The sequence below is a fragment of the Labrus bergylta genome, chromosome 14 (assembly GCF_963930695.1).
Source record: "Labrus bergylta chromosome 14, fLabBer1.1, whole genome shotgun sequence".
NCBI lineage: Eukaryota > Metazoa > Chordata > Actinopteri > Labriformes > Labridae > Labrus > Labrus bergylta.
In genome coordinates, this window is record NC_089208.1 from 11,872,849 (window position 1) to 11,885,040 (window position 12,192).

The window sequence follows — 12,192 nt, forward strand, 5'->3', positions numbered from 1 at the left end:
AGAAGAATATGAAAATGTAATGCACAAGAACACATTACACAACAAGCCCATAGCACAGAAAAAAATCGGAAACAAAGAATTAATTGAGTCTTTAGCCAAGCAAATCCTTCTATTAAACCACCTATTAAATGACAAGTTATTATTCTTAAAGAAAAAAACAGAAATTGTGCAAACACTTTGAAATGAATTACTATTTATTAAAATTAATATAATATATAGACTACCCATGGAAAAGTATGAATGCTCCAAGCAGCTTGACCCCACACCAGTTTTGTTTCTGTTGGTATATGCTATGTTGATAAAAGCATTTCACTTATTCTTTCACAATAAATAGGTTATATTCTGGCTTCATTATTTTTGAAGGAAGAAGCTGAAGCTTACACGCAACTTTCGTTAAAGTTACCCGGGCCAGGGAACTCCTTTATATGCATTTTAATCCCCCAACCAAACCTCAACCTGCCCACATCTCACACTAAACAAGACCGGTGAGGAGGAGGAGGAGGAGGAGGAGGTGTACTGTGCTGCACTTGTGCCCTGCCTTTTTTAGTCCTTCGCATCACCGCCCAACGACCTGCCTCCTCCTCGTCATCGCTGATACCTCCGTGCCGCCTGCGGTCCACTCGACTGTAACCTCCTTTAACCCGGCATCTTGACAATACAGCAACATGGTGTACTTTCAAGATTGCTGTCCCGTGAAAAATATGGATTAACAAGCGACAGATAAAAGAAGTGAAGCGCCACCTGTGCCGCGGTGGGGAGGGGGGGGAAATGCAGGACGAAAGCGGCAAAGCGGCAATCGGAAGCCCCGCAAACACCGCGCAGGTAGGGACGGAGGTTTGAAATTCAGGCTCTCAACACCAAATATTTCACTTTGTTTGGACTTTAGACATTATGCTCAACTCTTAAAAAAAAAAAAAAAAGCAGCGTGAGACCTCTTTACAGGTGATTTAGCTTCACTTTCCTGTGCTCCCGGTGGTGAGGGCAGGCACAATGTTTTTAGAAGAAGCTGTCTAACCTGTTAGTCCGCATTGCTCCCTCCCACCTCTGAGGATTCAGCTACCTAAAGATACACTGTAGACACAGACGATACCAAGCTGATTACTTAACATGTGTGTTTGCTCAGACTTTTCTCAAGTTTCACATACAGAACAGAACATTTTAAAGCTGCTGATCTGCTGCAGATCCAAAAGACATTCACCTTTTCAACTTTGTGAGCTTTAGTGCCATTTAGTTGTCTAATGCTGATCATGCTTTAAAATCAAATTATAGGCTATTAACAAGTCACATTTGCCTTATTATAAACAATGGTATTAATTTCAGAAACTTTACAAAGTCCTGCGTTAAAGTCAGTTGAATGGTCTGCAGAGTAGAAGGCCTACTAAACATTTATACAATTAATGAATCATTGCAGTCATTTTTTAAGACAACAAACATTACCTGCAAGAGGGACAAGTTGTTGTTTTCTTGTAATATTTTGTAAATAATTTGTTTTATTAACCTTAAGCTTTACTAACCTAGAGACGTCTTTTCTGATGTTATCTTTAATGTTAAAAGTTGTCATACAGTGCCTTTCATACTGTTATTTACAAATGATCTACCGGTTTATGAGATGATGATTAAAAAGCCCGTTGAAGTTCACTTATTCTTACGGAGTCCCATTGGTTTACTCTACTATAGATTTAGCATAATCCTTTGTTAAGTTTTGTTGTAATATGCTAACTTCCTGGATCATGCTACACCTCCATAAGTTAAAATGTTCACATATTTTCACTTTGTGAGTGTAACAGATATGATAATTGGGGTTGCAAGACATTACACTCTGAAAGTCTCAAACAACGAGTATTATTTAACCAATCCACACTTTCTTGTGTCATTGGAATAACTGATTAACTATTCATCTTTGAACACGTAACAGTGACAGTTTACAGCCTATAAAGCGGAAGCTGTTACCTTCATCCGACTTCCTCAATGCGACCTGAGAAAGAGTTCCTCTCTTGATAGAGATGGTCGGCCTGCAGGGAGAAAGGGGAACAAAGGTCTACTTTGTGGTTTTAACACCTTTTATGTTAGACAGGTTAAACAAACCATGTGTAACAGTTGTTATCACTGATTTATCTAATAATAATTTCTGCACTCTTATATACAATGCTCATGAGTACTTTGTCATGAAAAAATGTAGAGGAGACATGGCTTCTCCGACTTCTATTTCACTGACCAAACAGTTATGGTTTCATTTTTCCAGAATTCAGGACATTTGAAAGGACACGCTGCAACTCAAAATGGACACAACCCCACAGCTCCGGCGGTACCGTACCAACAGTTTGATTCCAGACCGACGAGTCCTACACCCACAGCGACCCAGATTATCCCGAGAGAGCAGTGGGGAGGGAAGTATGAGTTCCTGCTCTCCTGTATGGGATACTGCGTAGGACTGGGGAACGTATGGAGGTTCCCGTACCTTTGTTACCGCAATGGAGGAGGTGAGCGGTCTACACGTGCTCACTCACTGCCCCTTTGATGCCTCAAATGTTTGAAATGCCGTAATATTGTGTCTGTAATAATTAGTTACACCCATTTGGGCAAGAGGCACCCTTCGCCCTGCCCTTGAATGTGCACTGTTCATCTAATCATGCTGGCTTATTCTGCACAAAGCGCTCCTATCTGCGAGCTAGAACACAGAGCACGAACTAATCCTATAAGTAGAGACAGCATTTTCCTTGATTGCACCCCAGACATGAGGTCTGCCTCTTTTACCCAATATGCATCTTCACCTAAAATCAAACATGTTAAAGCTTGACCGAACAGCATCTGACTCTGAAACTACCACCTACACGTAGCTCATAAGTTATCCTGCTTCAACAGGCCGTCTACTTGTAGTCACACAATAAGGCCTTTTCACTGAATGTCTCCTTCAGTGCCTCGTTTCCTAAAAGCTGGTATTTTCTTTCCTTTTCACAGGTGTTTTTCTCATCCCTTACTTCATAATGCTCTTCTTCACGGGTGTCCCACTCTTCCTCATGGAGCTGAGTTTAGGCCAGTATGGAGCAGCTGGCCCCATCACAGTGTGGAAATGCTGTCCTCTGCTCAAAGGTAATGTGTACCTGTATTGAGCTTTTTAGCCTTCGCAGTAATAATACACTTACATGCACGGTTATTCAAGGACACAGCCTTCAGAACATTCCAGGAGACAACTATATGAGACTTAAAGTGGGTTGATGCTTGACTGTGATAAATAGTATAAAAATATCTGATCACAGCTCTGTGTTAATTCTCCTCTCATCTTGAGCATCCACATGTGACCATCTGAGTAAGCAGGCTCTCAAGATGACAACAAAATACCTGTGTCAACAGTCATTTATTGTTAGAGTCCAAGAAAATAACCGGCTGACTCACATTGGTTGGACATCTCACTGCTTTATGTCATGTGGCTAACTCTAAACATTCCTGAGAGTCAAGCAGCAGAATTGCCCAATATAAACATCCGAAGAGGAAACCTCTAGGAACTGTCTTAGAGCCAAAATCTAGCCGGAGAAGCAGCTTTTTTTTTGTTTATTAAAAGACAAGTTTATTTTTAGCTGGCTCAGTTTGAGATTGTTTTGAAACAGTTCCTTCAATTGTACCAAAAATAAACAAGGAGTCGCTCGTTACAAGGAGCAGCATTGAATTTCTCAAATGCTTTATTGGAGAGGTGATGCAATCTAAAGTCTTTATTTTATAATTATATAAATAGATTTCTTCCTTTATATATACCTGTAATAAAAGGTTGTTCTCATTGGACTATAGTGTAATCATGTTGTCTTTTTGTACACACTGCTGTGTCTCCCCTTGTAGGTATTGGCATCGGGATGCTCTGCGTGTCAATACTGGTGTGTCTCTACTATAACGTTATTATAGCCTGGACATTTTACTACCTGGGCAGCTCGTTCCAGAGCCCTCTTCCTTGGTCATGTGATGCTATTGCCAACGCAGCACTCTGTGGAAATGGCACGGCAGGCAATAGCTCCAGCGGTAGAGTCCTCAGCCCCTCAGAGGTCTTCTGGAAGTAAGTGTCTCTCAGTCAGTCAGATCCTTGTTTTGTAAAAAAAATAAAGGTAGCTTGTACCTGGAAAATATATCATCAATCATCAGCTTTGAGTAGAAGTAAGGCGTTTATTTACATACAGCAAACAAGCCAAAGGGCTCAAACTGAGGCAAGATACAGCATCTAGGTCAGACTGTTTGTTGACCTGATCACTGCAGCCTTCCCTCAGTGAGGCACAGCAGGCACTCAGAGGCACTGAGAGAGGCCGCTTCTCTATTGAAGTGTAACCCCTCCCCTCATGCAATCATCCCATCCAAACTACAAACTGCTGAATGACGGGCCCAGCGTTTGTATTTCATTTACTCTGTGAATAAGAACTTAATCCCAGTTTTTTTTTCATTCCAGCTCTTTTTGTAGTATCACATAGTATGTGCTCCATTTGACAAATGTGTGAAAAACACCATATTCACCAGACCTTAACATTTCATGCAGAATGGATAAACAAAATTCTGAACAGTTATAATTCTTGACATTGCATTGTCAATTAGGTGATTCTAATGAGTGAATTGACCCAATTGGGGATCAATAAAGTGTATGTTCACTTGTGTTGATCTTATCTTATTGTTCTCTATGTTCACATGTTAAATCCTGTACTGCTGTAACTGTTCATTAGGGATATGTTATTCATTCTCAAGGCTTATAGCAACTCTAATACTGCATATTGTACAACACATTGTGTACATACTGTATGTTGTGAAAATGCTGCTAATAATATCATCCTTCTTTTTTTTAAATCCACTGTCTTATAGAACTAATGTAATAAAACAAAAGAACTAAATGTTGCCATTGTAAGAAATCCACAGTAGTTTTTAAGAACTCCTCTTTAGACTAGAGCCTTCACAGTTCAACATGTCTGCCCAACCACATGCATAGTAAGCATGTCAGTAGGGGTGTTAAGTGTTGTATTACATGTTTTTGACTTGTGTGTCTCGCAGTGAGAGTGTGTTGGGTGTAGTAAACAGTGAGGGCCTCCATGACCCGGGCCCTGTCCGGTGGCCCCTGGCTCTGTGCCTGCTGGCCGCCTGGATCGTCATCTTCCTTTGTATGCTCAAGGGCATCCGCAGCTCTGGCAAGGTGAATCAAGACAATGTTGTTATTGTCCGCTTCCTCCAAACGTACACACAATCCTGCATTTTGCTCTCACATCTTGTTGACGTAATGTTTATGTCTGTTGTTCTGTGTTTGTGTGTGTTTTCAGGTGGTTTACGTAACAGCTACTTTCCCCTACTTGGTGCTCATTGTTTTGATCATTAGAGGTGCCACACTGGAGGGATCTCTGCAGGGCATTGCTTTCTATCTCACACCAGACTGGAGCCGATTAGCCAATGCACAGGTACATGTGATGGAAGACTCACTAAGTTTGACCCTGCTGTGATAGTAACTGTGAATTGGCTTTTTAGTTTAAAAGATCAGTCTGTCAGCAAATAGTCATCCATCAAATGAAAATACAGGTCTTATTGTTATGACTAAATACAGATTATTAAAAAAAATCACAAGGAATGCTTTTATCTCTAACTCATCTGTCTCCACACCAGTGCTTGGTTTTAGTGATCAATACCAGTATTTACTTTCCTTAACTCCTCATAGCTCCCCTAGATGTTTATAAAGCTTCCCTATAGTGATGTTTCTTGAGTTTTTACATAGCAACACATGTTGGTATGTCCTTAATTTATCTGGAACCAGATGTTGGTATTGGAATTGTTCTGGTCTCTGTGTTTTGGAGAAATAGTATTGTCTACTGGTGTTTCAGCGAGCTTTGGCTGTAGACAGGCAAACAGTCGTTGAGGAGAGCAAAAAGGACGGACGGCCACCCACCGCAATGAAACCCTGAACCTATCAGTAATGGTTTAAAGTGTCCTGTATAATTTATTTACTTTTATTTATTCTTATTTGATTTGAACCTGTGGTACCTACTCGCTTTTTTTTTCTCTTTGTGCTGCTGCAACACCTGAATTTTGCCTCCAGGGATCAATAAAGAATCATCTTATCTCATCATGTCTTGTCAATCCTCTGAGGAAGACAAAGTTTTAATACATGTTTATGAATAGATATCATTATAAAAGTGTGGCTTATAATCCCTTTTTGGTGTTGTTTTCCAACACCAACTTCATTCTGTGGTTTCAACTCTGTAAACGATCACAACAAGCGTAAATTGAAGTCTTGGTTGGAACTCCTTTATCCCTAACTGCTGGCTACACAGAAAGCTCTGCAAGGTTGGCCATAGTTAATTACAATTTTGCAGAGGCTTTAGCATTGACGGCTGACTGACAGCTAAAGATCGGTTCTGAGATGTGTTCTTAATATCTTGATTCTTGTTCTATTGCACATCTTTCCATCCAGTAAGAGACACACATTTATAGTTGCATTCTCACTCCTGTAAGTGATCAACTCTTGGATCGATACCTAGAATGCACAACAGTAAACAAGTGATCCTCCGTTTTGTTATTTGGCTCATCATATCAAGACAAATGTTTGATTACATTGATTGTTAAAGAAAAATTTGTCTCATACATTGCAGGTTTGGAATGATGCTGCGTCACAGATCTTCTACTCCTTAGGTATAGGAGTTGGTGGTCTGCTCTCAATGGCCTCTTACAATAAGTTTGACAACAACGTCATCAGGTGAGTACGAGCTCCAATGTTGCATTGGATCTGTTTTTACTGCCATGAAAGGTTCGGACTTTTCATCCTGCTTCTTTTGGTTTCAGGGACACTTTGATCATCACCACAGGAAACTGCTGCACCAGCTTCTTTGCAGGATTTGCTATTTTCTCCATCCTGGGACACATGGCATGGAGGAAAGGGGTGCCTGTGGGAGAGGTGGCAGATACAGGTAGTCACTTTGCTCAGTAATCTTGTTTAAATTCTTCAATGCAGACAGCTAAACTTGCAAAATTAAGCATTTTTAGTGAGTTATGAGGATACTTGTGTATTTTTGTCTATTTGTATCCAAGAATATTTCATTCTAAACACAACATACACTAGTCTTTATTTCTTTGAACTGACCTCCCTGACAAATGTATTGGCATCTAATTTATTTACAAACTTAACCAATTCTTTTCCTAATTCTTTATAAATCCATACTTTAAAATTGTATTTTACTGCATTCGTATCTATAATTTGCCTTTCTGGACTTCATGTATTCACTTCAGGTCCTGGGCTAGCCTTTGTTGCTTACCCAGAAGCCCTTGCTCTGCTGCCAGGCTCGGTGTTCTGGTCCATTATGTTCTTCCTCATGCTCTTTATGCTGGGGATCGATACACTGGTAAACCCACACACCACACCAAGACATAAGCAGAAATAAAGACGTACAAGTCCATATGTTTCATACCTTCTTTTCTGCTGTCTTTACAGTTTGGTAACATGGAGGGCATCACAACGGCTGTGCTGGACGAGTTCCCACATCTCAGAGAGAACGCGCTGCACAAGTCCATGTTCCTGGGTGCTCTGTGTTTTTGCTTCTACCTGATGGGTCTCCTGTTAGTGACTGATGTGAGTTTGGGATTCTGAAGAGATGCAATATGTTATGAATTCAGCTGCAACTGTGTCTTTTCTGTGATCACTCTCATATACCCCATGCTGTGTGTCTTCATAGGGTGGGATTTACTGGTTCACTCTCATTGACGCCTTCAGCACTAGTTTCGGCCTCATCATCATCACCCTCTTCATGTGCATTGGCATCTCCTTCTTCTATGGTGAACTATCTCATTACCCCTAACCTTTACATCAAACTTTAGTAACACCTCACCATTCCTCCAGTCATCCAGGAAATCTGGGCTTGTATTCACAAAGCCTCCTAAGAACAAAGAGATGCTCCTTGTGACGATATTCTAAGAATCGTGACATTTGCTCAGAATTATCCCTTAAAGTTAAGACTAGATCCTTGTGAAGGTATCTTAGTCCTTAAGAGAGCTTTGACATAGCCTCATGTTAAAGGAGCATTATGTAAGATATCTACTGAATTAAATCATTAAAGGACCTTACTATATCATCCAACATTATAGAAAACATGACATGTTGAAGTGCTGACTTCTCTGACAACAATGCAGCAGCCATTAGATTCTGGTCCCTAATGGTCTGTTTTTGTTTTGACCAGAGAAGTTAGGCAGTTTTATTCTTTTTTTTTTTTTTCTCTTTTTTAGATCAGCCAATCACAACTTTTTCAAAGAATGTGTCTTGCCTAGCAACACAGTCAATCTGCGCCTCCTCACAAAGATAAAAGTGACAGTCCCTTCCTCGCTCAGTGTTGCTCTGAGAATGTTCCTAAATCACTCCTGAGCTAAGACTCCTTGTCAGATATGTTGAAGCTACGTTAGGCGCTCTCTGAGAGGATTCAGAGTGAATACAGGCCCTGATGTTTATAAAGAAGAGGAATTAATCAAATCCAGTATTGATTTTATAACTGCTGACATCATTAAGTTTTTGACTGCTGTAAATTATTTGTTTCCATTTCTCACAATCTATTGTTCTTATAAATACCACATTGAACACTGTGTGTTCTCTTTGTTGTCCTTATGATATCTCATTTAATCATGGGTTCCCATTCTGCATCTTATGCACCTCTCTATCAGGAGTGAACCAGTTCTGTCAGGACATCATTGATATGATCTGCCACTGCCCTCCTTGGTGCAGCATATTGCTGCTTTACTTCAAAGCATGCTGGGTTGTCATCACTCCATTTCTGCTGCTGGTGAGTTTGAACATACCGTTTGCATTTATATGAATTCTTCATGTTTTCTGAGAGACAGGTGCAAATTGAGTCCCTAAGCATTGGAAGTATTCCACATGTTTTTTAAGAATATCAATACAAGTTGTTTTATGGTAGATATCTATTCCACTGAAGTTTGTAGGTACTATACCAGAATACTGATGATGCAAAATGTGCATCTTTCAATTTAAAGTTTCGCTTACTATCAGGTGTATGATTTTTTTATTTGCCTCATCTGTTTTGGAAGAAAGATTAATATACAAGTTGTTGGTTAAAGATCGGTCTCATCCTGCAGGCTCTTAATCATTCTAAATATATTTATTCTCTTATTCAGTTCTGCTTTGAAATTCTTCATTATCATCAATGTTTGTATTCTTTCTGAAAGCCAGACATTTAATAATGTAGAAAAAACATTTAGAGTCTAAAGGATCTCTATGAGCTGAACAGTTATTGCTGGGTTAAAGGTGATCGAGTAGCTTTACAGTAGTTTTGTTTCCTCACTGCTCCTGTCCCCTGAAGCAGAATCCTTGTTTTGGCTGATTTATATAGAAACGGTCATTTGATGCCACCTTTCATTGTAATACATGTTTCACTTGCTGTCAAAGGGTAATGTGATGCTCATTATCCCATTAAGGGACTCAGGTAGTATGTAAACTAAGTTACCTATTGTTAGAAAAAGTTCCATCTAGAGAACTGAAATAACATCACAACTTTGAAATAATGCCAACTGTACTGACATCTTCTCAAGCACTGTTGTGAATAATTGAAGAGGAGGAACTGACATTCAATCTGAGTTCCCCCTGGAAGCATTTCTCTGCTGACCTTCTCTCTCTCTCTGTGGCTTTCTGTTCTTCCCACTGCTCACTCTGCACCTCTCCTCTTGCGCCTGTAGTTCATCCTGACCTACATCTTCATTGAGATGTACAACACATCGCTCCTGTACGGGTCCTATGTGTATCCACGGTGGGGTAAAGCACTGGGCGTGTGTATAGGAGCGACCTGCTGTCTGCAAATCCTCATCTGGGCCATTGTGGCCATCAGCAAAGAAACTGGAACTCTGAAAGATGTGAGTGTCAACGTCATGTCACTGTATTGTACAATGTTACACCTCAGCCACACTAGATCTGCTCAAACTGAGCATAACAAGTGGTGAATGATTTTAAACGTGTATCATTTTTAGATGAGATTGCCTGTTGATCAGAGTTAATGACCCTCTCTCTTTTCTTTTTTTTTCCCCCAGCGTTTCCATAAATCAATCCGGCCTCTGAATTCATGGCGGGTGAACAACTTGAGGAGCACGGCAAGAGTGGAGGAGCCAGAGAGGGTGGAGGCTCCATTCACTGTCACGCTCACAGACATGGACTACACTGCGATGAGTTGGGAGATGAGAAGCGAGGCGTGACAGAGAGCATGGGGCGAACTAACAGTGATGAGCAAACTACGTGAAGAAACAGATTGACCTGCTAAACGTTCCTCTGACGCTCTGACCACCAACACTGTGTCTGGTGTCTCCTTTGTCATATCTGTCATTTTCATTTCACTATGTTTACGCAGCCTAGAAAAAAAATACCATATTGTCAATAATGAGGTTTTAGGCTCCAGCGAGGCTCTGGTGGCCGTGTCTAAAGAGACTGTGTCCTGCTGGGCAGTGTGGATTTTCTTTGCTTTATTTATATATTGTGGATTTTTAATTTGTATTTTTTTTTTTTTTACATTCTGTAGAATATGCAGTTAAATTTCCTATAGTAGGACTCTTAACAGGACATTGGGATGATGATCTTGCCACATATCTGCTTATCTTATTTATTATTTTATCCATGTATAATTAACTTTTAATGGTTGAAAAGTGCAATGACTCTTCATGATGGCATTCAACAACCTCGGATTAAGCCGGAAATTGACAGACGGACCAAATTGTGGTGATGACACAGTCAGGATTTATTTGAATCCATCTTGAAAATGTATTGCTTAAAATATTTCAATAGTAAATAGATTAAAAGACACTTGCAAAAATAAGTAGTTTCTGTGTCTCTATCATGTTTACCACTCAGACGTTTCATCTTAGTGAATTCAAGTTTTCATTTAAAATGCATACAGTAGCTATTGTCTTTTTTAAGATCTGCATTTTACAGTGTATAATGTATTTAAGATGGGCTTTTAAAGGTAACTTCAAATTATTTACCATCTTTTGTTGCCTTCACCACAAAGGTTGGTTTTTACACACAGGTTGGTTTTTACTTTTTCATGTTATTGGATCTTGGCTTTGATTGTCCTTCAGTGGATAATATATTCTTCTCTTTTGTCAATAAGCACAAAACACTCCTTAAGTAACTGAATATCATTGGTTGAATTCTTCTATTTAGAGGTGCTCATTGGTCAAAGGAACATGATTATTTTCATGGTATTAATCTTGACCCTGATGAGTTTTGCTGGAGCAATTTGACCTCTTCTAAGCCTTTCACTCTTCATGCACCTTGTCAGTTGAAGTTTGTGCCAGAAAATCCTCTTGAGCTCCTGCCTAAACATGAAGACAAAGGCTGTTTGAATGTTATTTATTGGCAATTCATCATCACAGTTATTTCAAAATATTATCGTACAATGACATCACTGTATTTTACTCGACTTTGTGTTACAAAGGCCACTTAGTCATTGATTTTTCTTTCAAAGCATCTTGCTTTGCTGAAAAGTATTTTATTGTCCTTTGTTTTAGGATTGTTTGCCTTGTCAGGAAAGCCCTACGTTTTCATCTTTTCGTTTTTGCCTTTGTACACCTTGATGCCCTGTCTTGTCCATGTGTTATCTGTGTACATAATACATTAAACATGTTTTTCTCTCTGTAACTATTTAGTCCTTCTGTTTAGCCATATCTTAAACTTTTAGTCTGGTATTTTTTCTTCCATATAGGTTAAACAGAAACAAAAAAATGAATGTTTCAAAACAGTGATGAAAACTCAACATTTGTGATCTGAACAGTCGCTGTTGACCATCTCCGATGAGGTAAAGCACACACACCCTGAACATAAGGATCACAATGAAAGTATGACTGCTTAAATGGAGTTAAATTATGTTTAATGTGTGCAGTAACCAGGATGAAGGTTCTCAAACCTTGCAGTCGTTTGTATAAGCAATGTATGACTTTTACCACAAGAGGGCGATCGTTGGGACCATCAGTGCAGGGTGGGGGACCATAGACTGCGGGGACATTCATCTGACTTCATCAATAGATTGCTAAAACGTGACATTTGTGGGGACTACCGAAACTAAGAGAAGAATAACCTATATTATTGATGACTATGTATTCATGACTGATCAAGTGCGTACTGCGTCATAACGCGTCAAAAACTGAAAAAGGTAGTTTTTGTGAAAGGTAAACACATTTTAAAACACGCTCACGTGGAGAATT

At 39.6% G+C, this 12,192-nt stretch overlaps 1 protein-coding gene across 2 annotated transcripts; it reads left to right on the forward strand.

Moving 5' to 3' along the window:
* The first annotated feature begins 557 nt into the window (after window positions 1-557).
* Window positions 558-11,629, forward strand: slc6a7 (solute carrier family 6 member 7). 2 transcript variants are annotated; one of them, XM_020635624.3, is made up of 14 exons: window positions 558-822; window positions 2,223-2,480; window positions 2,959-3,090; window positions 3,832-4,042; window positions 5,017-5,155; window positions 5,280-5,414; window positions 6,600-6,703; window positions 6,790-6,914; window positions 7,234-7,346; window positions 7,436-7,573; window positions 7,677-7,776; window positions 8,653-8,771; window positions 9,682-9,855; window positions 10,030-11,629. In XM_020635624.3, the coding sequence occupies exons 2-14, from the start codon at window positions 2,225-2,227 to the stop codon at window positions 10,189-10,191; spliced, it is 1,908 nt and encodes a 635-aa protein (XP_020491280.1). In that variant the 5' UTR covers window positions 558-822; window positions 2,223-2,224; the 3' UTR covers window positions 10,192-11,629. The 2 variants fall into 2 exon arrangements, with proteins under 2 accessions (XP_020491280.1, XP_020491279.1); XM_020635623.3 differs by having other exon boundaries at window positions 2,243-2,480.
* Window positions 11,630-12,192: the final 563 nt, after the last annotated feature.